Source organism: Carcharodon carcharias, chromosome 7, assembly GCF_017639515.1.
Source record: "Carcharodon carcharias isolate sCarCar2 chromosome 7, sCarCar2.pri, whole genome shotgun sequence".
Lineage (NCBI taxonomy): Eukaryota > Metazoa > Chordata > Chondrichthyes > Lamniformes > Lamnidae > Carcharodon > Carcharodon carcharias.
In genome coordinates, this window is record NC_054473.1 from 72,492,237 (window position 1) to 72,519,006 (window position 26,770).

At 43.1% G+C, this 26,770-nt stretch overlaps 1 protein-coding gene across 2 annotated transcripts in view; it reads right to left on the minus strand.

The window, feature by feature from the left end:
• sema3h (sema domain, immunoglobulin domain (Ig), short basic domain, secreted, (semaphorin) 3H) overlaps nucleotides 1-26,770 on the minus strand; it is a 167,254-nt gene that overhangs the window by 14,701 nt on the left and 125,783 nt on the right. For both annotated transcript variants that reach the window (XM_041191590.1, XM_041191591.1), the window contains exons 8-15: nucleotides 25,901-26,015; nucleotides 22,896-22,965; nucleotides 15,132-15,276; nucleotides 12,348-12,567; nucleotides 10,288-10,376; nucleotides 6,792-6,833; nucleotides 4,596-4,753; nucleotides 2,313-2,374 (exon numbers count right to left, since the gene is read on the minus strand). In XM_041191590.1, the coding sequence (XP_041047524.1) occupies nucleotides 2,313-2,374; nucleotides 4,596-4,753; nucleotides 6,792-6,833; nucleotides 10,288-10,376; nucleotides 12,348-12,567; nucleotides 15,132-15,276; nucleotides 22,896-22,965; nucleotides 25,901-26,015 (901 nt within the window). The remainder of the gene's footprint in view (nucleotides 1-2,312; nucleotides 2,375-4,595; nucleotides 4,754-6,791; nucleotides 6,834-10,287; nucleotides 10,377-12,347; nucleotides 12,568-15,131; nucleotides 15,277-22,895; nucleotides 22,966-25,900; nucleotides 26,016-26,770) is intronic.

Genomic DNA, 26,770 nt, shown 5'->3' on the forward strand with positions numbered 1-26,770 from the left:
AATAGTGGTTAAAGAATCCAAACCCAGGGTGACAGGCATTACCCTCTTTCCTCTGACCCCAGGGTTTGAGCCTAGTGAAGGGTGATGGATGCTGAATCCTCTGTGCTGACTGTAAGAGTCCAATGTGAAATTAATCTGGGCAGTCTGGCTGTGGGGCCACCTTGCAAACTGCCCAGAATTATGTGCACTGGCAATTGCTTTTGAGGGTGAACACATTTGAACAGTTTAGCATCTAACCGGCACTGTATCAGACTTGGGATCACGTTAAGAGGGCAGAGAAATTATCCTTAACCTGCCAAATCCATATTGTGTCTGATCCAGGAGAATTTGATGATGCCACATTAAGGGTGCTTTGCCCTCTGTCAGCCCATCCCTGGCCCTGAAGAGATCAGTAAGGACAGCAGAAGACAAAAGTGAACTGATGTCCCATTTTCTCCTGCTGTAAACCTTCACACCTGCACAGAATTACACAGAACCAGTTGCCACTATTTTTCTAGTGAAACAGCCTACTAATCTTACAAACCCTCTGATCATTATTTTTCTGAAACACAAGCCACGGTTAAATATCTTGTGGGTGAATTTGTGGCATGTGGAGACAAAAAGGCCTGGCCACCATTTCAAAGCAGTCTGACCCTTCAGGCACTGATCAGCCTCCACACTGGTCTTGGTGCCAACCTTCTCCTTTTACATCTCGCTTTTATTTCAAAGTTGCATTCCTCCCCAACCACCACAACCCCATCACCCGTCCCCCACAATGGCCTATTGAGTGAGTCACTGAACCATACAGGCCATAAACAGGACCTAACTCCGACTGTTTGTCCATGCTGAGTCAGCTGAAGTCAGCAGTTATGGGTTAAAACTGGCCACCGCAGCACTGAGCTAGGGAAAAGAAAATCAGCTCAAGTCAGAAAATCAGCTCCTGATCACTGTCCAGTGACTGTTGACAAAAGTGGGAGTAGCACAGATGTGCTGACTTCCAAGGTTGAATAATCCACTAACATTTCAGGTTCTGAAAATCCACATTGTGGTGTGAGGCCCAAGGGCAGCACCAGCAGCTGCTGGCAAATTTGGTGGGACCACCTCATTTAAATATTCAACGTCAGGTTAAGAGCTCAATTCCCATCGAGTAACCTTTGAATAAATGGGGGCCTGGGGGGAGAGGAAAGGTTTGGAAGGATTTAGAAGCCGGCAGCACGTTAAGATGGCAGCAAAAAACTGGTACGTGGTGTGTGTTTTCTCCTCCATCTTTTGTCAGAATATTCAACTGTGATGCTTTCTCAAGGCTTTATCATCGTTTTAACTTCACACACTGTTGACTCACAAAGCCTATATAGATTGGTGCAGGGTTCAGTGTCCACAAAAAGTGCAAAAGACTTCCCACATCTCCGAATTGGGAACAGGTACTGATCCCTAATCATCCCTCTTCCCAATGAAACTCAAATTTCAAAATGGTCAATCTGGCATTTAACTTCAAAAAGGATGACATCTGTGCAATTTTATTGTATTGCCTTTTCCTAGGGTTTCATGGGAAAAAATAAATTAGACTTCTTTAAACACAGAAATCCAACTGCTGTAAGGCAACTTTTATAAAATTTTCTCTCAGAAAATGCTCCTGTTGTACTCTTTTAAGATCTCTTACTCTTTCCTGCCACTTTTTAACCTTATATTTTGAAAATTTTGGAAACTGTCTTTTCTTATCATTCATTCACAGTGTGTGAGTGTCGCTAACAAGGCCAGCACTTGTTGCCCATCCCTATTTGCCCTTGAGAAGGTGCTGGTGAGCCGCCTTCTTGAAACACTGCAGAACGTAGATACACCCATAGTGCTATTAAGTAGGGAGTTCTAGGATTTTGACCTAGTGACGTTGAAGGAACAGTGATATAGTTCCAAGTCAGGGTGGTGTGTGGTTTAGAGGGAACTTGCAGGTGGTGGTGTTCCCATGTGCCCACTGCTCTTGTCCTCTGGTTGGTAGAGGTTGCAGATTTGGGAGGTGCTGTCAAAGAAGTCTTGATAAGTTGCTATGATGCATTGTAGAGATAGCCAAAAAAAAGTCCAAAAAAATTCCCCTCTACAACTTCTCTAGGTTGGCTGCAATTTGACTTTAGCAGATGCAAGGGTTGTACTGACTTCCTTTTGTCTTTTGCTTTTGAGGATAGGAACACTGGAAAATTACTTGATTATTTGTCAAAAAAAAGCCTTTAAAGAAATTTAATTTAACCTCAAACAGTTTGACAGGTTACTTCTTAAATGTAAGCGTTTCAATGATTACACTTATGAATGAGTTGACCTTTTCATTCATTGGTGACACTTACCTCCCTGGTTGAAGCACTGAGTCAAAGGGTCTCCATTCAGAGCGACCTGTCGAGTGTGTCTTCTGCAAGCAAACATAACAGCAAGGGGTCAGGTTCAACAGCAACCCATTGAAGTCTCAATCCAAAGTGTTCTCTTTTATCCTGTGGTTTATTTGAACAGTATCCAACAGCTAAGAGTTCAGATGCCCTGTGTCAATGGCCAAATCTGTTGCCTCAGGAAGGCTTTTGAAAGCTGCCCAATCCTTAGTATTTACTTCACAGATAGTAAGTCTCATTATGTGGTGAAATTAGAGAGTAATAATTACATATAATGGGGAGTTTGGATGTTTATATATAGAAAGGATCCCCAGGAGAGTTATGGACGGAAATCTAACCTAGGACTTTGAGGTGTTTAAAATAATTGAATATATAAATGGTAATGAATGACCATGAGTGAGCTAAAGGCTGGAATTGAACTGAGGAATTGGTATGGGTTATACACAGAAAATTGAATACTGGGAATGAGCTACAGGCAGGGATATAATTGAGGGGTTTAGATGGTTTACATATAAAATAATGGTTAAGGGGTGTGTGTTATTGAAGGACTTTGAATTCCATTTTCTTCAGGAGAGGGATTTTTTCTCTTAGAGTTCAGTGGATGTTTCTTTTTTAGCTGGTAATTGGGACCAATCCAGGTATCAGCAGCTGACATACCCCATCACTATTACAGCAGGCTGCTGGTTCAAGTGCAAGGGTGCATGTAGGTTGGAGCACATAATAAGATGCCAACAAATCAAGGGAATTCCTGTGTTAAAGAGCTGAGGGCCATCCTGTGCTGTGAAAATCCACGGTGAATAACTGAGGTGCAAAACATTTGATGTATTCAGATAACCCTGGAGATGCTAATTCAGATTTGGAGTCACATAGTACAATAGCATTCCTGTCATGAGTTCAGTGATACAATCATGGACATTTAATGATAGTCCAAAATCCCTATGCAGAACTTGCAATGTCTCTCATGGCTGTGGTAACACATTCTGGCGTTTAAGCAATGCTGTATTCTCCTGATGTGTTAGTGTCTTGTTACACACTAGACATGACATGCTCTTATGTTTATATGGTAAACTAGCAACCTGGATAACTGTTAACCCTTTGATATTCCTTGGTGATAAAGATATCCTCCTTTCACCTCTGGGTTCAAAACTGATCCAAGACTGGTGGAATACTAAATCCAATAAGGAATTTGGGACAAACTTCTTTATGATTTGAATGTAGAACTTGCTACCATGTGGAATCGTTGAAGCAATAGCACAGATGCATTTAAGGTTAAGCTAGATAAGTACATGAGGGAAAATAAATAGAAGGCTATGCTGAAAGGCTGAGATGAAGAGGTGAGAGAGGAGGTGTGTGTGCAGGATGAAGACTGACATTGACCAGTTGGGCTGAATAGCCTGTTTCTCTGCTGTACCTTCCATGTAAAGGCTTTTTGTGGAACAGTCTCCACCCAGTTCCTAACGGGAGCATGCCATACATGCATACAGCCCCTAACCTGGACCAACTGGCCCTCTCATTTAGGCCAATCAGAATGCCTGGTGTGCAAACTTTAAACATTCCATCTCAGGTAGCAGGAAGTGTATTTCTGAGATTTGGGGTAAGGCACATAATTGGGTGTTGAGGGGGAACCTCATTCTACGACTGAGGCTCCATGTTTTGACTGACTTGGGAGTGCATGCTGCTATATAAGGTGTTCCATTTTCATCTGTCGCATCTCTCACTTGATGAATGCGAACCTAATGGTCTAGAAATTCTCATATGGTACAATACAATCCATGAACCAGTGTTCAATTTTCTCTTGTACTGAGTAATACACTGTATCACTGTAGGGATAGTCGGGATGCCAGAACAAAGTTGTGATGCAGAAAACTAGGATGAAGTTGTATTTGAACTAATTTCTCCCTTGGTCAAGTTCACGAGGGCGGGGAGGGAATGTGGTCCAGACAGGTACATCCTGAGGCTAACTACTGTGAAAAGTTTCTATAGATTAGCAGCTGCTTGTAAATTCCCAGTGTCTGTCTTTAGGTTGTTAACATGAGAAAAAGCAGCACCGTTTTTCACTTATTTCAAATCTTTGTATTTTAAATCTTTGGAATTTCTTGAATGTGAGATCTGGAGTGTGACGGACCAGCCAAGCTCAGGATTTTTACACATCCAGGCTGTCGTGGTGTATGCACACTCGTACGCAGCAAGACAACGAACAGACAAAACATTAATCAAGCAGGCAAGTTACTGCAGCAACGGACTGACCTGCGGCTGCTGGGTAAGTATGTGCTGCAGGAGCTTCCGTTCCAGGTGCAGTAAGGATCCCGCGCCAGGCAGCATTCAGCACAGCCCTTACCATATAAATCACACTGGTACAAGGAGACCTGGGCCAAGCCACTCTTTGAGCCAACGTAGAGCCACTGCTGTAATGAAAACCACAGTTGGCAACTGTTTTCAAGGCACCATTCTTTAAACTCAGATCATAGAATTATACAATACAGAAGGAGGCTGTTAGGCCCATTGTGTTTGTGCTAAGTCTTTGAAAGAGCTGTCAATTTAGTCCCACTCACCTCCCCCTCTTTCCCCATAGCCTGGATCTTCTTTTTCTTTTTCATATATCCATGCAATTCTCTTCAGAAGTTACTATTCAATGCACTTCTCTTTTAGGCAGTGTCACCCAGATCATAACAACTCACTTTAGAGTAGAGAACTTCCCTGCTCTTCTTCAAAATAGCACTGAGGGGTCTTTCACATCCAGCTGAGACTAAAGCCAGAGCCTCAGTTTAATGTATTATTTGAAAGAAGATACCTCTGACAGTGCAGCACTCTTTCAGTGAAGTCAGTCAGACTGTAGGTCTTGTTCTGACGTGGAGATGGCGGTATGGATGTTGAGCCAGAAATGGCAGCTATACTGACATCTGTGGGCGGAATGGCACAGGACATTGTAATGTCCAATGAGACATCCAATACATGCAGGTCACACAGGTGGGGGGGTGGGGGGTGGGGAGGTGAGAGGAGGGCGGGGAAAGAGTCTTGTGGAGGCAACTTGAGTCTCGCCTGCCAGCAGAAGAGCTGGTGAAAGACCACCCCCCACCATTGCCTCCTTTAGGGGAGGGTCCACTGAACCACAAGCCAAACAGGCAGTGGAGAGGCCAGTGGCAGGCCTTTCCACAAGATCAGGACCCTAGGAGGTCTTGCCCACCGAGAGCTGTGCCAGCCAGTCAGAGGCCGGCAGCTCTTTTGCTCAGCAGTGCCATAGGGGAAGTGTTTGCTGTTGCATGATAGTGACCCAGCCGAGGCCCAGGCTCGCAATGAGGCCCAAGCCACAGGTAATTAATGATGGGAGGGGTTTCATGCAATGCAGGGTCACAGGGTAGGGCATTTGTAGGGAGGGTCAGCAGCAAGGGCAGGGGGTTGGGTCTCAGTGCCCCAACTCCCCATCCCAATGCCGGGTCCCTCGATCAGGCACCGAGTGCCTTTGAAGGAGAGAACTCCCGACCCAATCCCAGGGAAACAAGTAGCCCGCACAGGTTTACTTGTCGTGCACGCAGCATGGCAATAGGCCTGCCCGCAGCTGAGTTAATACCAGTGGCAGCAGGACAAGGGTAGCTGGCATTAATTGTCCACTTAAGGGCCTCAATTGGCAGCGAGGCAGGAAGGTCAATCACAGGCCTTCCTGCCCTGGATTCAATTGGGGTGGAGTCGGGGTGCTCACCCACTGCCCTCCTACCCTAATTATTGCCCTCCGTCTCCAAATATACCATTAAAAATGGCAGAAGATGCTGCCCACATCTCTGGTATGGTCCCCCAAAAGAGAGAGAGAGAGAGACATACAATTACAGACCTGATAGCAACATGTTAATCATTGCAAGGGCTTTAAATGGAATGTGGGTCATAAATCCTCAGAAAAAGCTTTTGCCTGGAAATCCCTCCTAAGTTTCAGTTTATTTTTAACATATATTGTGGAGTTGGAAGCTCACAGTCTTATTTAGTCACTACTACCTATGTTTAACTGGGAGCAGGTATCATCCTGGACACTGACTTATGCCTCTGCTCCCTCAGAGCGGTGACATGGCCCAAGGTAATATCTATCCAGGCAGCCGCTTCCCCCTGCAGAAGCTAGCAAAATGCAGCCCAGCCACATGATTGAGTCACTCCACAGGCCAGAGTATATTTTTTTCCAAGAACTGTTACTGCTGATAGTGTACGTCTGGATCCTGTGAATTCATGTCAATCTTTCTTATTATTGGACAGAGTTAAAAAAGTTTTGAGTCGCTGGTTTTGAAGCTCACACAAGATGTTGTTTTGCGAACTGTTTCAGCAATGGGAAGTGATCTCTACTCCATTACTCCCACGAAATAATTTTCACAATCTGCCACTCAGGGCATTGTGATTTCACATTCGATAGAAAGATTTCATCATGAATTATCGCAAATAAATATGCAGTTTGTGACCGCTTACCCGTTTCCTGGACAAGGTCATTGAAGTGATGGGTGATTTGTCCTGAGGAGAAATTAAAGCACAGTTAAGGGGGTGTCCATGATATTAACAGTTGAAATATCATTTTTACCTCAGACTTTTTATTTAAAGCTGAAAAGCAGCAGAGAAAAATAAAGAAAAGCCCGAATAAAATAAAGGGACAAATTGCTGGTCAGAAAGGGCCTTTGCATAAGCCATTTGGCGTAAAGTCCCCTATTCAGTTGGGAGCTCTGCACTTTGTCCGAACAAGAACTCAAGGGAACAAAAAAAATAACAAAATGATGTTTTGTAGGGGAAATTTTTTTTAAGCTACAGAATTAGGCTATCATTTGTTCGAAACATAGGAATAGGAGTAGGCCATTCAGCCCATCGAGCATGAATATACAAACATACGAATTAGCAGCAGGAGTTGGCCACTCGGTCCCTCGAGCCTGCTCCACCATTCAATAAGATCATGGCTGATCTGATTGTAACCTCAACTTCACATTCCTGCCTACCCCCCACCGAGGATCCTTTGCCCCCTTGCTAATCAAAGATCTATCTACTTTCCTTCAGGAAAGGAAATCTACCGTCCTTATTCTCTGGCCTGTAAGTAACATTGATGTGTTACTAATGTCCTTCTGAAGTACCCTAGCAAACCGCTCATTCAGAGCAACTAGGAGTGGGCAACAGTGTTGGAAATGGGGTTAGTGTGGGGCATGTGGCACTGAGGTAGATGATCAGCCATGAGTTAATTGAATGGCTAGGCTTGTATCCATTGGAGTTGAGAAGAGTAAGAGGTGACTTGATTGAAACATATAAGATCCTGAGGGGACTTGACAGAGTGGATGTGGAGAAGATGTTTCCTCTTGTGGGAGAAATCTAGAAGTAGGGGCCACTGTTTAAAAAAAAAAAGGGGTTGCCCATTTAAGGCAGAGGCAAGGAATTTTTTTTTCTCTGAGGGTTGAGAGATTTTGGAATTCTCCTCCTCAAAAAGTGGTTGAGGCGGAGTCTTTGAATACCTTTAAGACAGAAGTAGATAGATTCTTGATAAGCAAGGGGGTGAAAGGTTATAGGCAGGAACGTGAAGTTCAGATTACAATCAGATCAGCCATGATCTTATTGAATAGTAGAACAGGCCAACTCCTGCTCCTAATTCGTATGTTCATGCTCAATGGGCTGAATGGCCAACTCATGTTCCTATGTTCCTAACAAAGGCTGGCCTAATCTTGTGAATTATTTTTAAAAAAATTCCCCTACAAAACATCATTTTGTTATTTCTTTGTTCCTTTGGGTTCTTGTTCTGACAGAGTGCAGAGCTCCCAACTCCTGATGTAACTGAATAGGGGACTTTACACCAAATGGCTTATGCAAAGGCCCTTTCCGACCAGCAATTTGTCCCTTCGTTTTATTTGGGCTACATGAGATCATTAAGATGACTTTTCCTCCTCTTTAACACTGATCAAAAGAAACAAATAGTTTCTTGCATCATTATTTTACGATAGTCTGGGCTTCGTTTCAATTAGATGGTCAGTAGGTCACTTGTAGGCTTCTAATTCGCAAAGCAGCCCCACAAATCTTCAGAAGGAGGATCACACACAGCCAGAGAAAATACATTTAAAAAGAAGTAATATTAAAGAAGGCCCTAAATAAAAGCATGTATTCTCTCTAATCCCCTGGCAATAGTAATTCAGTGGTCGGCATTCATGTAGGTTTTAGCACAGCAGGGTCTAGTTTGGATTTTCTGATATATCTCATGCCAAACTAGTCCCTTGAGTGCTAAAACCCACGGCAAGCACACTAACATGACTTGCCTGACTGAAATTTCATAAATGTATAAATGATTTGCCAAGAAATAGCCTTATTAGGATCATGCACATATCAGGAATTTTTTTTTTTTACACTGCCTAAATATACAGCTTCTTTGCACTATATCGTTGTTAACTGAGATGCCTTTGTTCCTTAAAATTATTAATCTGAATTACGATCCCCAACTCAACTCCACTGAACGTTGCCTCCATTTCCCCTGATACAGTTTCACATTTTTCCCAGCCTTTCTGCCACCTAAGTCAAGTGGCTAAATTAAGTCAGTCTGCAAAGGCCATATGACCCTTCATTTCTCAGTCTCAGCGTCTCACACCAGTTACGCTTCATGTCAACATCTCCTCAAGACAGCTGAGCATTTTCTCACTGCCTTTCCGCCATGATTGGAATGTTGCATACCCTTACCCAACATGGCTGAATCTCCTCATGGGGCAGGAGGATTTGAGGAGAATGCAAAGAGGCTGCAAAGAGAGATTAATGGGTTAAGTGATTGGGCAAGAAGGTGGCAAATGGAGTATAACGTGAGGAAATGTGAAATTATCCACTTTGACAGGAAGAATGGAAAAAAATATTTTTAAAAGGCGAGAGACTAGTAATTGTTGGCCCGCAGAGGGATTTGAGTATCCCTGTATGTGAATCACAGAAAGTTAACATTGAAGTACAGCAAGCAAACAGGAAGACAAGTGGTATGTTGGCCTATATTGCAAGGATCTGCAATATAAGAGTAAGGAAGTCTTGTCACATTTATATAGGACTTTGGTGAGGTCACACTTGGATACTGTGTACAGTTATGGCCCCTATACCAGAGGAAGGATACACTTGCCTCAGAGGAGATGCAACCAAATTTCAATAGATTGATTCTTGAGGTCTAGGATCATCCTATGAAGAGAGATTTAGTGGACTATTGTTTGGAATTTAAATGAATGAGGAGCACTCTCATTCAAATGCACACAACACTTAAAGGGCTTGACAGCATAGGTGCTGAGAGACTGTTTTCCCTGGATCGAGTGTCTCGAACTAGGGATCACAGTCTCAGAATAAGGGCTGAGCCATTTAGCACTCAGATAGGGAGAAATTTCTTCACCCAGAGGGCTGTGAATTTTTGGAATTCTCGATTCTGAGGGCTGTGGCTGCGAAGTCATTGGATACATTTAAGACTGTGATGGGCAGATTGTTATGCAACTAAAGGGATCAAGGGATAGGGTCATAGGGTGGGAAAATGAAGTTATATCAGTCATGATCTTATGTAATGGTGGAGCATTCTTGAGAATTCATATAGCCGTTCCAGCTCCTATTTATTACATTCTTATGCTCCCCTTCATAGCTGGGTCTCCCTCACCCTTCTTCACAATAACTGGGACTCCCTTCACCCTTCCTCACAATGTCCGGCTCTCCCCTCACCCTTTCCCTTCATGGCTATTTCTTCTTACACCCTACAAATGAAAAGTGGGACTGAAGTAAAATGAGACCACTTCATACTGCTTCCCTGGACCAGTGTCACCTCAGCTGCAGCACAAATGTCATTATTCTGTTTGCAAGTCTGACATCTCCTGTCATATCTATCCTTCCTTCTTTCAAAATGTTGCAGCTGGATTAATGTTGGTGAAGTCCTTTGATAGCTTCAGTAAGATATGGAATTAGTTCCATTCAGTTACCTCTAATTTTCCCTACTTACCTGGAATACCTCCAACTCTTCTAGAATGATCTCTTCTACCTCCTGGTTTGCTTTGGGAGCATAGATAGATTTTAGGACCACTCCAGTGTCTGTAGAAAAACAAAATAGGAGTGTCAACTCTTGTTTTATAAAGTGTGGCCTGCGAGCACTGTCTCAGTGTAATCAGTAAAGGAGCAACAGACATTCCGTCCTACAATATCTTCCAGGCCCTTTGCCCTATCTGCTTTCATCAATATCCAAAACAAGCATAAAACCCTTCCTTGAACTGATTAAACAGTTCTTGCTTAAACGTGCCAGGATGGAAAGCTGAATTACTTTATTGCGTATTGCAAGTAAGACCAGCAAAATAAGATTTATGAAGTTGATTTGTTTTTAAACACAATTGATGATAAGGCTCCACTGGTTTAGAACATGAGAGAGTCACAATGTTCTGAAGTCAAACTACAGTTACAGCACAAGGATACCAGCCAGCTTCTGCATATACTGGCAACATCAAGTGGCATAAGGACATAAGAAATGGAAGGAGGAGTAGACCACGTGGCCTGTCAAGCCTGCTCTGCCATTCCACACAATCATAGGTGATCTAGGGTTTCAACTCCACTTTCCCACCTGCTCCCCCTATCCCTTCATTCCTTAAGACACCAAAAATCTGTCCATCCCAGTCTTAAATGTATTCAACGATAGAGCATCTGCAACCCTCTGTGGTAGAGATTTCCAAAGATTCACAACCCTTTAAGTGAAGTAACTTCTCCTCATCTCAGTCCTAAATGCTGGGCCCCTTATCCTGAGACTGTGCCCCCGTGTTATATATTCCCTGACCGGTGGAGACAATCTCTCAGCATCCACCCAATCAAATCCCTTTGGAATCTTGTATATTTCAAAAGTGGCAGCCGTTATGAGCTGCAGTGCAGTATACAGATGATCAGTCACAATTCATCAGGGATTATAGGTAACATTTCATGATGATCTTGATTGCTGTGTGCAACAAATTCATAAGTACCTGGTGGCACAATGGTTTAACCCACTGGTCTTTAACTTCCACCCAGATGGTTTGTGTGAAAGTCTCCTTGCCTACTGGCTGTGAGGTGACTGTCATCTGTTGCAAAGCACAAATCTGAAATTGGGGGAGTTGAGTACTAAGGGTGGAAAATTTGTGACTCTAGGAATGGACAGAATACCTTGGTTACCGGGAGGCCAGCGCTTGGGCTTCTGAATATTGTGCTGACATCCAGCCAGGTATTTGTGTTCAAGAGGTGTACAATGACAGTGTCTCAGCCATCCCCAACACCCACAGTGGGATCAAGCCAATTCTCCTAATAAGGGGTTGTGAGTCAAGCTAACAACAAGGAAGACAAGGACGATGAAGAGGAAGATGAGGAGGAGGATCAGAAGTAGAATGGATAGGTTGCATGGCACTTTCTTGATGCCTCAGGAAGAGATTTCCAAGAGGTCTTCCTGAAATTGGCCTTAGACTTTTTATTTCTATCTTTGTCACCTGCCCAGCAACAAACCCCCCCCCCCCATGGATAGGGAGGGCAATAGTGGATGTGATGGTCTTTCTAACCTTTTCTCAACAGGTCTGTATGATAAGTAGACATGGGGGTAGTTGCTAGTCTGGCACTAATAGGTATACACCTCAAGTGAACAACAATCTACAACATGTTTAAGGGAACTTCTGCCAATTTATGTTCTACTATAATACACTGGCAATACCAGTGACTAGAGCTCATACATTTACCAGAAGAAGACAATCCAATTACCATTTACTGCAAAATGCACAGGTACATTTGACACCTATTGTTCTGCATGCTTGAGAGGTTTGCATCTTCTGCATGGTTTAACGCTTTTGTAAAATAGTTTGGAAGGTTTTGATGTTAATTATTTTGCTGGTGGGGAGTTGAGTCAAACCCAGAATAGTTCTTTTCATATAACTGACTAATTAGTAAAGCGCTAATTTAATTTAAATGTTAGACCCCCATTATAAAGTTGTTATTAATAGGTACTTTTTTTTTTAAGAGAGCTGGTTGGTGGATTTTTAAAAGGTTATTATGGCTACTCGCCTGTTCCAATGAATATCACGTCATACTGTCCATCCACAGCCTCAACCCGGTCCACAGAGAGCCGAGTAAACTTGTAATCCATGCCAACTCGCATCAGCACTGGCCGTTGACTCACAGGGTAGACCGAGTCATGCATGAGCGGGTGAGTCCGGATAAAGAAGATTGCCTCGTCCGGGTATTCACGGGTTGACCTGAAGCTCCCATAGGTGCTGCTGGGACACTGGAAGTAAGTGCACATGTAGAACCATAAGACTGTGACAGATATGGCTTTGTAGTTCGAGGCTTTGCTAAAAATTGCATCACGGATTCAATATCTTTTGGATAATGGATTAAAATAAATCAACATAGAAAGTTCTGGGACTGGCTTGCTTTGAAAATGTGAGATGTGATCCACAGAAGACCATTTGCTTTGACTTATTAAGTATAATTGCTGTTAATTCAAATAAATTTTCCAGGTGTCCTGACCAATATTTTTCCCCTAAACCGACATGGTTAATCCTGATCGGTGCACATTTGGTTTGTCAAAGGATTTATGTTTGAAACAGGACTATCCCCTGGATCAAGTTTTTAAGTTAACAGAATAGTCAATAGTCCATCTCTGATGAAGAGTCCCACCCAAAACAAGCACCTGTTTTTCCATTTCAAATGGATTTCCTGTCCTGTTGTAATCAAGACATACTGCTGTTCACATCTTCAGGAATTAATTATTGTTAAAGTTTCATTGCTCTTGTAGGCAAATGTGCCAACTAATTGCTTCATCACAAGGTCCCAGGAACAACAAATGTAATAAGTCACTGATTAATCTACTTCGGAGATGTGGCCAGAAAAACAGAGGAACTCCCTGTTTTTCTTTGAATGGCTTCATGAAATCTTTTACATTCACCAGAATGGACAATTTGATGTCTCATCTGATTGATTGCCTCTGGCAATGAGGTCAGCAGTGGCTGAAGCTCATGATCTGTCTTGCTGATGGCTGTAATGTTCATGCTGATGCTGGGCGATCTCTATTTCTCTCTGCCTTTCTTCTGCAATCAAGGGAACAGATCGCATGAGGACTGTAAATGGATTGGATTTGATGACTCGTTTTTCTCCCATGCTTTCTTATTTCACATTCTTTACCTGCATGGTTATGTTATGGCTTTTGATAAAGTACCACATAAGAGGTTAGTGTGCAAAATTAAAGCTCATAAGGTTGGGGGTAATATATTGGCATGGATTGAAAATTGGTTATCCGACAGGAAACAGAGAGTAGGAATAAACGGGTCTTATTTGGAGTGGCAGGCGGTGACTAGTTGGGTACTGCTGGGATCAGCTGTTCACAATATATATCAATGATTTGGATGAGGGAACCAAATGTAATATTTCCAAGTTTGCTGACAACATGAAACTTGGTGGGAATGTGAGCAATGAGGAAGGTATTAAGTGGCTTCAAGGTGATTTAGACAGGTTGAGTGAGTGGACAAATACGTGGCAGATTCAGTATAACGTAGATAAGTGTGAAGTTATCCACTTTAGTAGGAAAAACAGAATGGCAGAGTATTATTTAAATGATGATAGATTGGGAAATGTTGATGGACAAAGAAACCTTGGTGTCCTTGGACACTAATCACTGAAAGCAAGCATGCAGATGCAGCAAGCAGTTAAGAAGGCACATGGTATGTTGGCTTTCATGGGAGAGGACTTGAGTAGAGGAGTAAGGATGTCTTACTGTAGTTATACAGGGCCTTGGTGAGACTGCACCTGGAGTATTGTGTGTAGTTTTGGTCTCCTTACTTAAGAAAGGATACACTTGCCATAGAGGGAGTGCAGTGAAGGTTCACCAAGCTGAATCCTGGGATGGCAGGATTGTCATATGAGGAGAAATTGGGCCAACTAGGCCTCTATTCAAAACAAAAACAGAATTACCTGGAAAAACTCAGCAGGTCTGGCAGCATCGGCGGAGAAGAAAAGAGTTGACGTTTCGAGTCCTCATGATCCTTCAACAGAACTAGGTGAATCCAAGGAAGGGGTGAAATAAAAGCTGGTTTCACCCCGTACTTGGATTCACCTAGTTCTGTTGAAGGGTCATGAGGACTCGAAACGTCAACTCTTTTCTTCTCCGCCGATGCTGCCAGACCTGCTGAGTTTTTCCAGGTAATTCTGTTTTTGTTTTGGATGTCCAGCATCCGCAGTTTTTTTGTTTTTATTTAAGCCTCTATTCACTTGAGTTAAGAAGAATGAGAGGAGATCTCATTGAAACGTATAAAATTCTGACAGGGCTGGACAGACTGGATGCAGGGATGAAGTTTCCTCTGGCTGGGGGGGTCTAGAACAAGGGGGCACAGTCTCAGGATATGGGGTAGACCACTTAGGACTGAGCTAAAAAGGAGTAGGAGTGTGTCATTCGGCCCTTTGAGCCTGCTCCGCCATTCAATATGATCACGGCTGAACCTCTATCTCAACGCCATACTCCCGCGCTCTCTCCATACTTCTTGACGCCTTTAGAGTCCAGAAATCTATCTATTTCTTTCTTAAATATATCCAGTGACTTAGCCTCCACAGCCTTCTGTGGTAGAGAATTCCGTAGGTTCACCACCCCTAGATTTCTGGAATGACCTATTCCTGCTCCTTTTTTTTAATGTTAATGCCATATATAAATTTGTCCAGATTGACACAGCAGGTTGAGAGAGCAAAATGAAATTCTGTTTTAAATGAGTGAGACACATTCCTGTCAATGATACAGCCCTGAGCGCATGCTCACTGGATGCTGTGCACACTGCCTCAGAGATTGTTAATATTACTCACTGTTCCAGGGCGAGGGAAGGGGACACGCCCCGGATAGGTCACCCACTTGTAGTCAGGACCCGCTTTGTGTGCAAATTCACCTTTGAAGGCCATTACAATGTCAGCCATCTTGTACACACAGACAGCTGACCCATTGAGAATATTGCTGGAAAGAAAAACAAAATGGTCACTGAACTTCCTCTCTCAATATTTAAGTTAACCTACTCCTGTTTTGATTAACTGAACAGTGCAGTGAATAAGGAACCATGCTCCAAAGACGTGAAGTCAAGATACTCCCTCCTCTCCTTCCTTTTGTGAACCTATGTCCACTCCTGCCAGTGGGAACAGTTTCACTGTTGAAACTTGGAGAGGTCACTGGAGTTTGGGGGTTCTCTTTCTTTAGCTCCATCACTGCAGTTTAGTGGGAAGATGGTGGTGTAGCGGTACTGTCCCTGGACTAGTAATGCAGAGGCCCGGGCTAAGATGGGTTTGAATCCCACCATGGCTGCTGATGGAATTTAAATCTAGTTCATAAAATCTGGATTATAAAGCTAGTCTCAGTAATACTGGCAATGAAACTATCATTGATTATCATAAAAATCTATCTGGTTCACTTAATGACCTTACCTGCTGGGTCTACATGTGACTCCAGACCCACAATACGTAGTTGACTCTTAGCTGCCTTTTGAAATGGCCAAGCAAGCTTTGCAGTTCAAGGGAAATTAGGGAGGGGCAACAAATGTTGGCCTTGTCAGCAACACCCATATTTCATGAAAGAATAAAAAAAGTCAATGCCCTAACAGGGCAGTCCCAAAGTAACAAGCATAAAGTTGAATTTGGAATCCTCAAATGAGCTTCCTAAGCCTATATGGTACCAGCCAGGGTAACGTGATGTAGGCTAGAGGGAAGGATAGCAAAACTGGCCAAATTAGCAAGAGTAAAAAGACCAGATTCTTCCTACTGATCACTATTCTGGAAAATGCATGTATCTGGATGCTTGAGTGTAGATGGGATCAATCTTGTCTGGTGATGCCATACACAGTGAAATAGTTTGTCATTGTGCATTAAATGGAAGTACCTTCACTGCACAGACTGCAGAGGTTCAGGAAGGTGGCCCAGCATCCACTTTCTCAAGGGCTATTAGGGACAGGCAATAAATGCCAATCTTGCCAGCAATGCCCACATCCCAAAATTGAATTAAAATAACTATTGCTGTTCTCAAAACAAAGAGCGGTTGTTTGGATGACAAGACATGCAAAAATACAAGCTGTAATTATATATTATGCCAACCCTGACCAGCCTACAAATGCCACACACCTTGTGGCAGCCCAGAACATGAAACTCTGGGCTTCCTGTCTATATTGCTAGTGGCACACTGCCTCTGGAATGATAATTGCAGCTTGTTTGGAAAGTTTATCAGCTCTATCAGAGTTGCTGATAGCTGAAATCAAGCCTTGCTGCTAAGCACAGCAATAACATATCAAAAACTGACAGACAAAATATCAGCAGACCCATTGTTGGAGAGATACTCCAATCACCCGTGTTCACTTCCAGTAGGGTGACATGTTCCCTCACGCGTCGACAACAGCAAATTCCAGTGGTGGCATATCTCTGTTTTGAACTTTATCCAGATCTCTTCAGATTCAGATCGGCATCATTCTGAGGGAACCTGCACCGATTTCCAACTCACCCATCACCTTTACAGTCGCTGACTTATATTAATTGTCTCCTAGTCCCCCACTGTCTCCAATTTAAAATCTTAGCCCAAAAGCAAAACACTGTGAATGCTGGGAATCTGAAATAAAAACAGAAAATGCTGAAAATACTCAACAGGTCTGACAGCATCTCTGGAGAGAGAAAAACAGTTTCTCTCTCCACAGATGCTGTCAGATCTGCTGAGTATTTCCTGCATTTTCTGTTTTTATTGAAAATCTCATCCTCATGTTCAAATCTCTTCATGACCTTGTCTCTTCCTTTCAATACTCCTCCAAGAACTCTGCCTCCTTCCGATTCTGGTCTCTTGCACATTCCTCACTTCCTTCACCCCGCCATTGGTGGCAGTGCCTTCAGCTTTAGGCCCCAGGTTCTGGAATTCCCTCTCTAAGCCTCTATATCATTATGGCTCTCCTTAAAGCTTACCTCTGTGACCAAGATTAAATTCACATTTCCAAATATTTTTCTTTTTTTAAAAAAGTTTTTTCAAAGGATGTGAGCATTGCTGACAAGACCAACATTTGTTGCCCACCCCCAATTGCCATTGAACTGAATGGCTTGCTAGGCCATTTCAATGGGCAATTAAGAGTCAACGACATTGGTGTGGGTCTGGAGTCACATGTAGGCCAGACCAGGTAAAGATAGCAGATTTTCTTCCCTAAGGGTCATTTCCAAGTTTTTTTTTGATTCTTTGTGTAAATCTTTGTCTGAATACACTCCTGTGAAGCACCTTGAGATATTTTTCTATGTTAAAGATAACATATAATTGCAAGTTGTTGTTGTTCTTGAACTGTTTATTCCTGGTTATTAACCTGATTTTTAATGTCCTTTTTATAGGTTGATATAATAATGGTGATTGACAACTGGGTGTTATAACAATACCTTCAAGTGGAAGACTCCAGCATGAATCATAACCTTCAGACAGGGGCAGACACAGGGAGACATTATACATTGATTTTGATTATCTTTCACTAAGAAGTCCAGGTGAAGGGTCAAGGCCTAATGAACAGACGGCACTAAGGTCAGAAAGAGTAAAAGGTGGCGGTGTGTTACAGCTCAATCAGGGGGCTCAAGCTGCTGGGGCAACATGTGCTTTTACATACATGTTGTAGTCTGGAGCTATGGATAGTGATGGTAGAGGCTCCAATCTTCTTTCCATCACATGGCTGATCAGGAATCTCGCTTCTTCTTATCACCTGACAGCGTATGTTGGAAGGATTTGCAGGTTGATATTTAACCTGTCTGGTAGTGTTATGAGCATACTTTCCTTGGCCATTGAGTCCTGGGGTGGGAGTGAAACCTGGAGTTTCTGATGCAGAACAGGGACGCTACCCACTGCACCACAAGACCTCCAGGTAAAAGGTTAAATTGGAAAACAGTGAGCCTGCAGACTTCAGGATGGATGGAAAGCTCTAAAGGAGGCAAAAACTGAGGGAGGCAAAGGATTGCAAGGGGATTGGAGTACAGGAATAAAAAAAGTCTTGCTATAATCATTCAGGATTTTGGTGAGACCACATTTGGAATACTGTATGCAGTTTTGGTCTCCATATTTCTGAGAAGATATACTTGCATTGGGCAGTACAGCAAAGGTTCACTAAATTGGTCACTGGCATGACGGGGTTGTCCTATGATTAGAGGCTTGGTAAATTGGGTCAATTTTCTCTGGAGTGTAGAAGAATCAGAGGCGATCTGAAGGGGCTTGACAGGGTGGATGCTGAGAGATTGTTTCCTCCGTTTCCAGACTGTTTCCATCATGTAATGCTGGAACTGTAAAAAACGCTGGTTAGGCCACACCTGGAAATTTGTGCACAGGTCTGGTCACATTACAGGATGGACATAATTGCTTTGGAGAGAGTACAGAGAAGATTACAAGAATGCTGCCAGGACTTGAAAATTGCAGCTATTAGGAGAGACTGGATAGGCTAGGGTTGTTTTCCTTAGAACAGAGGAGGCTGAGGGTTGACCTAATTGAGGTGTACAAAATTATGAGGGGCCTAGATAGGGCAGACAGGAAAGACTTGTTTTCCCTAGCTGAGGGGTCAACTACCAGGGGGCATAGATTTAAGGGATTGATAAAAGGATTATAGGGAACATCAGGAAAAACCTTTTCACCCAGAGGGTGGCGGGCAGCTGGAATTCACTTCCCAAATTGGTGGTTTTGAGGCTGAAATGCTCAACTCATTTGAAAAGGTACCTGGATCTGCGTCTGAAGCACTGTAACCTGCAAGGCTACAGATCAAGTGCAGGAAAGTGGGATTAAAATGAGCGGCTAGTTTCTTTTTTATCTTTTTCTGGCCGGCACAGACATGATGGGCTTAATTTCTGCGCCGTAACGTTTCTACGGTTCTATGGCTGGGGAATCTAAAACACAGGGGCACGGTCTCAAGATAAAGGGCTGATCATTTAGGACTGAGGAAAGGAGAAACTACTTCACTCAAAAGGCTGCGAATCTTTGGAATTCTCTACCCCAGAGGGTTGTGGATGCTCTATTGTTGAATACACTTAAAGCCGGGATAGAGAGATTTTTTGGAGTGGGCAGGAAAATGAAATTGAAGCCCAAGATCAGCCATGATTGTATTGAATGGCAGAGTAGGCTTGATGGGCCATATGGTCTACTCTTGCTCCTATTTCTTGTGTTCTTCCACACTTTTGAGGATCTGGTAAAGATCAGGTGATTGCATAATGAGACTTTATTTCAATATGATGAGGATAAAGAAAGGTAGAAACAGCCAGATTTATTCAACTGTTTTTGTTTAATAAAAATTGCACCTCTTGTATAAGGAAAATATAGGTATCATTGTATCACTACTTGCCTTTCACTAATATGGCTGCATAGTGACAGATTGGAGACGTTTCACTAATTCCCCTATAATTTACAACTAGAAACTGTACTACTGTATATTATTTGTATGTAACTATCCTCCACTATCTGCATTTTGCTGGAGAAATCGCCCTGCTTTGATTGACAGATTGCTGTAGCTTTAGTAATGAGTTCTGTTGGCTGTAGTTTATAAAGACACTGGGCTGGATTTTCCCTACAAGGCCTGGAAACAATAGTCAGGACTGCTTCCAGGCCCTGAGCTTGTCCCTGGGGGAGGAGGTGGGCAGGAGAAAATACTCTTTGTGATTTTCACGGAGTCGCCTCCTAAATTGGCAGGAGACAGGTTCTCTGTTCAATTAAGAGCAGGCTCACAAAGCTGATCAAAGCCAATCGTAGGCCTTCTAGCTTGAGAGGAGAAGCAGGCTGTGCTGACAGGTAAGTAACAGAGAGGGTGCTTCAACATGAAGATGCCCTCTCACCAACTTCTTTTAAGCTTTAATCGAAAAATGGTTCTTGATCACCACTGTTGGGGAGGGGATTCCCTCTACAGGACTGCCTTTGTCTGCCCTTGGCCCTAGGCAGGCAGGATGGGCTTGGAGGCCTGTCAGGAGCTGGGTGCTGCCTCCAGGCACCTAAACTGACCCCACTGGTGTGGGAAACTGGAGGCCAACTGGAAAATGCGAGTAGGCCTCTCTTAATTGGCCATAATGAGGCCCTTAACAAGCCTAATTGGCTACCTGCCTCATGGGGCTGGGGAGCTAAGCCATTCCCAATCCCACTTTTGCTAAAATGGCTGGCACCAGGAGCTGCATCGGAAAACTGGCATGTCAGCCAACGTCTCCATTCCCACCCCCAGCTCACTGTTTGGAATATTGTAAATTCTTTGTTGTAGTGCTGTTTAAATGGACTGTGCTGGTAAATTGAGTTTGTTTGCACTGTACAGAATGCCTTGAGTCCTGCTGCAAGTTCTGTCCCACCTATAATTCATTAGATGATGTAGTGGCACCAAAATAGACAGTCTGCACACACAACCATCCATTCATCCCACCTCAACCTGAGCATGCAATTCCTTTCCAGGCTTCAGCTGAGTTGACCATGGGTTGACTCTTGCCCATTCCTGATCTATAAATTGAGCATCTGGTGTCCAATGCCCCGCCTGCAACAGCAAGCTTTCCACATCACCACGTTCAGTCAAACAGGCAGTGTCCTAGCACCCATTGTGTGGACATTCCGGCACTGCAACCTGGGGGCCACGCACAAGAGAGCATCTACTCAACAGGGGGAACTTCTTTGGAAATCTTGGTGCAGCAACTGCGCTTTTCAAACAATTCCGGGTATTTATCAGAAAAGGCTATCATCTTAAGAGGGAAAATCAAAACTGTGGCATAAATATCCCCAAAAGTGCAGTCGTGCAGCACTTAAAAAATCAAGCTTTGTGATGGTTGGCAGATGTTAAAAGATAGACGAGTGATTACAGATTGTTTTAAAACACAGCTTATTCATCTCAGCAAAATGGGAACCACTGATTTACACTGAACGCTTCCATTACCAGACTACACAACGTGCTTCATTCGAATATTTACTGAGGAGTGCGTACTGAAAGTATACAGTTTTACAAGTCGCTCACTAACCACACCCACGAGTCAAGGACCCAGCTCTCTCTTCTCTCAGAGGTTCACAAGTAAACAAGCTCCTTATCAACAAATCAGAACCTTTTGAAGAGACACTTTGTAGTTTCCTAACTGCCTGCTGCCAGTCAGGGGTCGGCATTGAACTCTCAGATAAGAGACTGCCGGGTTTTTTGTGCAGCTTTATTTATCTTATCCAAAGTGAAATTCTGGATGGGATTCCCAAACTGTTGCGCTCTTTGTAACCTTTCAGTTTCCAGTTTGACGCTGCTGGCTCTCACTGTGGTGCAGTGTCATAGGTGACAGCAGCCAACCATGACTTGCCAGGATGGCTAGTGGCAACATGGTTATTTGACTTTGGTGCAGCCGAATCCCATCCTGTCCTCACCAGCCATGCAACAACAAATATGTGCACTGATATAGCACCTTTAATGCAGTAAATAATCAAAGGTGCTTCACAGGGGTGTATTCAACAACAACTTATATTTATGTAGCACCTTTAATGTAATAAATATCCCAAGGCACATCATGGAAGCATTATATAACAAAATATGACACTAAGCCACGTAAGGAGATAACAGATCAAATGACCAAATGTTCAGTCAAAGAGGTAAGCTTAAGGAGTGCTTTAAGGGCAGAAAGTGAAATAGGGAGTTGGAGAAGTATAGGGAGGGTATTCCAAAGCTTAGGAAGGCAGGGTCTCCAATGGTGAAACAATTAAAATCTGGGGTGCTCAACAGGTAATTAGATGGGCACAGATATCGAGGAAGGTTGTGTGGTTGGAGAAGATGACAGAGATAGGGAGGAACAAGGCCATGGCTACTTTAAAATAAACTATGGGAATTTTGAAATCAAGGCATTGCTTGACTGGGAGCCAATGTAAGTCAGCAAGCATGGGGATGATAGTGGAACAGGACTTGGCATGAGTTAGGGCACAGACAGCAGAGTTTTGAATGACCTCAAGTTTACAGAGAGTAGAATGTGGGAGACTAGCCAGGAGTGTGTTGGAATAGTCAAAGACTAGAGGTAACAAAGGCATAGATGAGGGTTTCAGCAGCACATGAGCTGAGAGAGGGGTGAAGTCAGGCAATGTTACTGAGGTGGAAATAGGTGGTCTTAGTGATGGTAGTCAGATAAAACTTGGCGCTGAGCCAAAGAAGAAAATATTAGGACAGGTGACCAAAGGCTTGGTTAAAAAGGTAGGCTTTGAGGTGCATCTTAAAGGAGAAGAGACAGGTTGAGAGGTGTAAGGCAGGAGAGCTCAGGACTCTAACATTTGAAGGCACAGCCATAAGAGGTAGGATGAAGGAAACTGGGAGTGCACAGGAAGCAGGAATACATGGTTCTTGGAGGGAGAGATTTGGCTTTGTAAGCAGGTTGTTTCAATCTGAGAGACACATCAGGCCGAATGCATCCTGCAGCAGATATTTTAAGGACCTCAGGTTGACAGAAGCTGATCCCATCAGTGAAACATTGAGCTTTGACAGTACACAAGATTGGGGGCTTGACTCCTTATTAATTAGTACCCAGCTTTCATTATAACAGTGACATAATTTGGGTTCTTTCTTGACAGAGCTTTGGTGGAACTGTTGGCCCAAGCTTCCCTTTGGACAAGGATCTCACCTGGACGTTGTGAAAACTCCGTAGATCAGTGGATTCTTTTTGTCCTTCCCATTGAGCACGAAGACATCCTCTGCAGGGAAAATAAATGCATTGACGGTGACAGTGGAAAATAAAGTGGGTATCCTGACCTCATGAAGTAATTACGGCATGGAAGGAGACCATTCAGCCCATCAAAGCCTGATCTTGGGCTTACTGCAACTCATACAAAGACAGAGTTTATATGTGACATCTAACTATTTCCTTCGGGTGACCCAAAGTACTTTTAAAAGTGACGGATTACCTTTGAAGTGCAGCCTTTGCTGTAATGCAAGCATATAACAGCTAATTATCTCACAACAAGGTCCCACAAGCAGCAAATGAATGAATGCCCAGAAAGCTAAGGTTGAAGGAGAAATATTGGCTAAGGGACTAAGGAGACATGTCCTGCTTTTCTTTAAAATGGTGTCACAAGATATTTTACGGTCATCTTAGCTGACGAGCTAGGCTTCAGTTTAGCATCACAACTAAAAAATGGCACCTCTGATGTGCAACATTCCCTCCGCACTGCACTGAAGTGCTGGCCTGGATTATGTGCTTGAGTCTATTGTGGGGCTTGAACCCATGGTGTTCTAGCTCAGAGGTTAGAAACCAAAGAGCCACTCACACCAGGAATGTCTGTGGGATTCTCTCAATCTCCTACCATTTCTTTAGGATCTTCACCCAAATTATAGCTGGAGATTTCCCAAGGAAATTCACCCACTTAAGCTTCACATAACATCCAAGTTCCAAACTCGATGGCTGGGATTTTCTGGACCCAGCTTGGCGGGACCGGACGATCCTGGCGGCAGATGGGGCTGGAAGATCCTGGCCAAAGGTCTTTTCAACCAGACCAGCAATGGGGTTAGAATAACAATTTGAGACCTTCCAAGTTACAAGCCTTTCCCACCTATATTTGCATTCCCTCACCCCACTCCACCCAGGGATTTTCATAACTGGCCCTCCCACCCAATGCTGCCATATCACCCTGATTGTCTCATTTGTTCAACCTCTCTCTGTTACCCCACTCATTTGCGATCTCTGTGTGTTCTGCAGTAGCAGAAATTGAGTAACTGTGCTTAATGGATCCGTACTGGAGAGGGTTTAGTAAAGCATTATTAAGTTCAGTACTTTCACTGCATCAGTCACTGCATTATTTAACTACCCTTGAGGAATGTGCACAATCAAGAATGTAGACATTTATGAACAAAAGGTGCAGCACACCGACTATCCTGCGGGCTCTATCTTCCTATCACTCCTGCCCATATGCTTCCATCTGAGTGGAGGTGTCAGGTATTCGGAAACAAGCTTTCACTTCACCTGGATCACTAAACACATTATCAGTCACAGGCAGAACTCTCTATAGGTTTACACTAACAAAGCTAGTTAATTGACCACCATGAAACAATGTTAAGGGTTCAAGAGACAAAAACCTGACTGGTGCTCTGAAAGATGAATTGCTGATAGCCTTCATTATAATAGGGGCCTGTTTGAAGAACAACCTTCACTGCAGCATGTGTAAGAGCAATACACATTGCTGAGCTGCCCTTTAATGCCATATCTCAATCTCTCCCATCCCTTCAATCTGCTGAGGACATTGTGTTGCTCCAATTTTGGCTTCTTGATAATCCTTGACTTCCTTTGGTTTACCTCCAGCTGCCTAGGCCTGAATCTCTGGAATTCTCTCTCTAAATCTCTCCTCTCTCTTTTCCTTGAAAAGGCTCTTTAGCGCCTATCTCTTTGAAAAAACATTTGGTAATCTAGCCTAATCTCTCTTTCTTTGGCTTCGTGCCAATTATCTTTTTGCTGATAATGCCCCTGTGCAGCACTCCATTTAAGGTGATATATATATATATATATATATATACATACAGCCATTGTGATTCTTGTAATAGTAATGTAAGAACAGGAAGTTCTTCAGTCCTTTGAGCCTGTTCAACCATTCAATAAGATTATGGTTGACTTGGGTCTTAATCTCATTTACCCATTTTGCTCCATGTCCCTAATACAACAGATCTCTGTTTTGAAAATTTCAATAGACCCCAGCTAGCCTTTTGGGGGGTGGTGTAAGAGTTACAAATTACAAGTTACAAAGAGGTACAGATTTCTCATACCCTCATGTAAAGATAAATTTGTTGGTGCCTCACACTCATTCTTTTACAGTTTAATACTTCTTCCCAGTGTTAGTCTGGAACAAGACATGGATCAATCTCCTCCTCTTGTCAACATTTTAAAGTTCATCTCTAGTGACATTGCAAATGAGGGACACTGCAATTTAGAGATAGAAGTTTCACTGTGCTGGCCCCTGGTGCACATTGGGAGCAGATGTTAAAAAATTGCAAACTCCAAATGGTCACAAAATCACAGATGGGAGTAAGCAGTTTCCTGATATGCAATCCCAGTGCGCAACAGGAATCAACACATGGAAACTTTTAACTCTTGCTGTCCTTATTTCTTTATGGCAATAGTGTGACTATAACCCAGCTAATGAGTGAAGCACCTGTGCTAATTATAACAAGGGCCACTTGACAGGTATACACACATACCAACATGCTCAATGGGGAGACGATGACAAAGTGATAATGCCACTGAACCAGTAAACCAGAGTTCTAGGCTAATGCTCTAGAGACATGGGTTCAAATCCCACCATAGTAGCTGGTGGGATTTGAATTCAATTAGGTAATAAGTTTGGAATTAAAAGCCACTTTCAAAAATGGTGACCCATCTGGTTCACTAATATCTTTTAGGCTGTCCTTACCCCTACCTTCAGGCCCACAGCAACGTGGTTGACTCTTAATGGCCCTTTGAAATGGCCAAGCAAGCCACTCAGTTCAAGGGTAATTAGGGATAGGCAACAAATGCTGGATGCTGGCCTTGCCAGCGATGTCCACATCCCATGAATGAATAAAGAAAAAATACATCTCACTTGACCATCAGCTATGACTTTCCTTGCAGAATCTTAATGTGAGTTTAAATTATGTGTTACTCACGCAGTTCATCAAAATGGGTTTGGATTCCCTCAGACCCGGGAATGGAACACACCAGGCGTGCCTTCAGGAAGGTGCTCCATTTGTTTACCAGACTGCGTTGACCACCAATGTCATTCTGGGGGAAACAAAAAAGCTCCGTGAGCTGGGAACAGTGAGCACATTATACACCCGTTTCACATCTGTTGTCTCTCCTGTCCTCAGGCTGGTCATCCAGTCTGTCCTCCAATTGTAAGCCAGAACGTAAAGAGGTTGGACATCTTGTGTAATTGTTGAAATTGTGCTACAGTAGAGTACATGTTTTAAATTGGTAATTAAAAGCAGCTGTGCCCAATTGGGGAAGGATTGGGGATTCATTGCAAGAGTTTAAAAAAACCATTCACACTGGGTCAAAAACAGAAAGTACTGGAAAAACTCAGCAGGTCTAACAGCATCTGTGGAGAGAAAAACAGAGTTAATGTTTTGAGTCTGTACGTTGGGGGCAACTGGATAATGTGTCCTTACTCTGTAATCTTGGAAATAAATCTGTCTTAAGGTGAAGACTGGCTTCTTTCCTCAAACTGCAATTAGTGGAATTAACATATTGGAAAGGATTTTAAATTCTTAACAGTAAAACTAGCTCAAGGCCCAGGTGGATTGGAATCAAGTAAAACAGTAAATGAGCATTGGGAGGCGTTCAGAGAGGAGATAGTTCAAGGAGATAGTTCATGGCATATTGCCATGAGGGGGTAAGGAAGAGCATGCAAAGTTGGAGCTCCCTGGATGACTGAAGATTTGGGGATTACAATGAAACAGAAAATTGAGGCTTGTGATAAACGTCAGGTTCATAATTTAGTAATGACCCAGATAAACACAAAAAGTACAGAGAGGAAT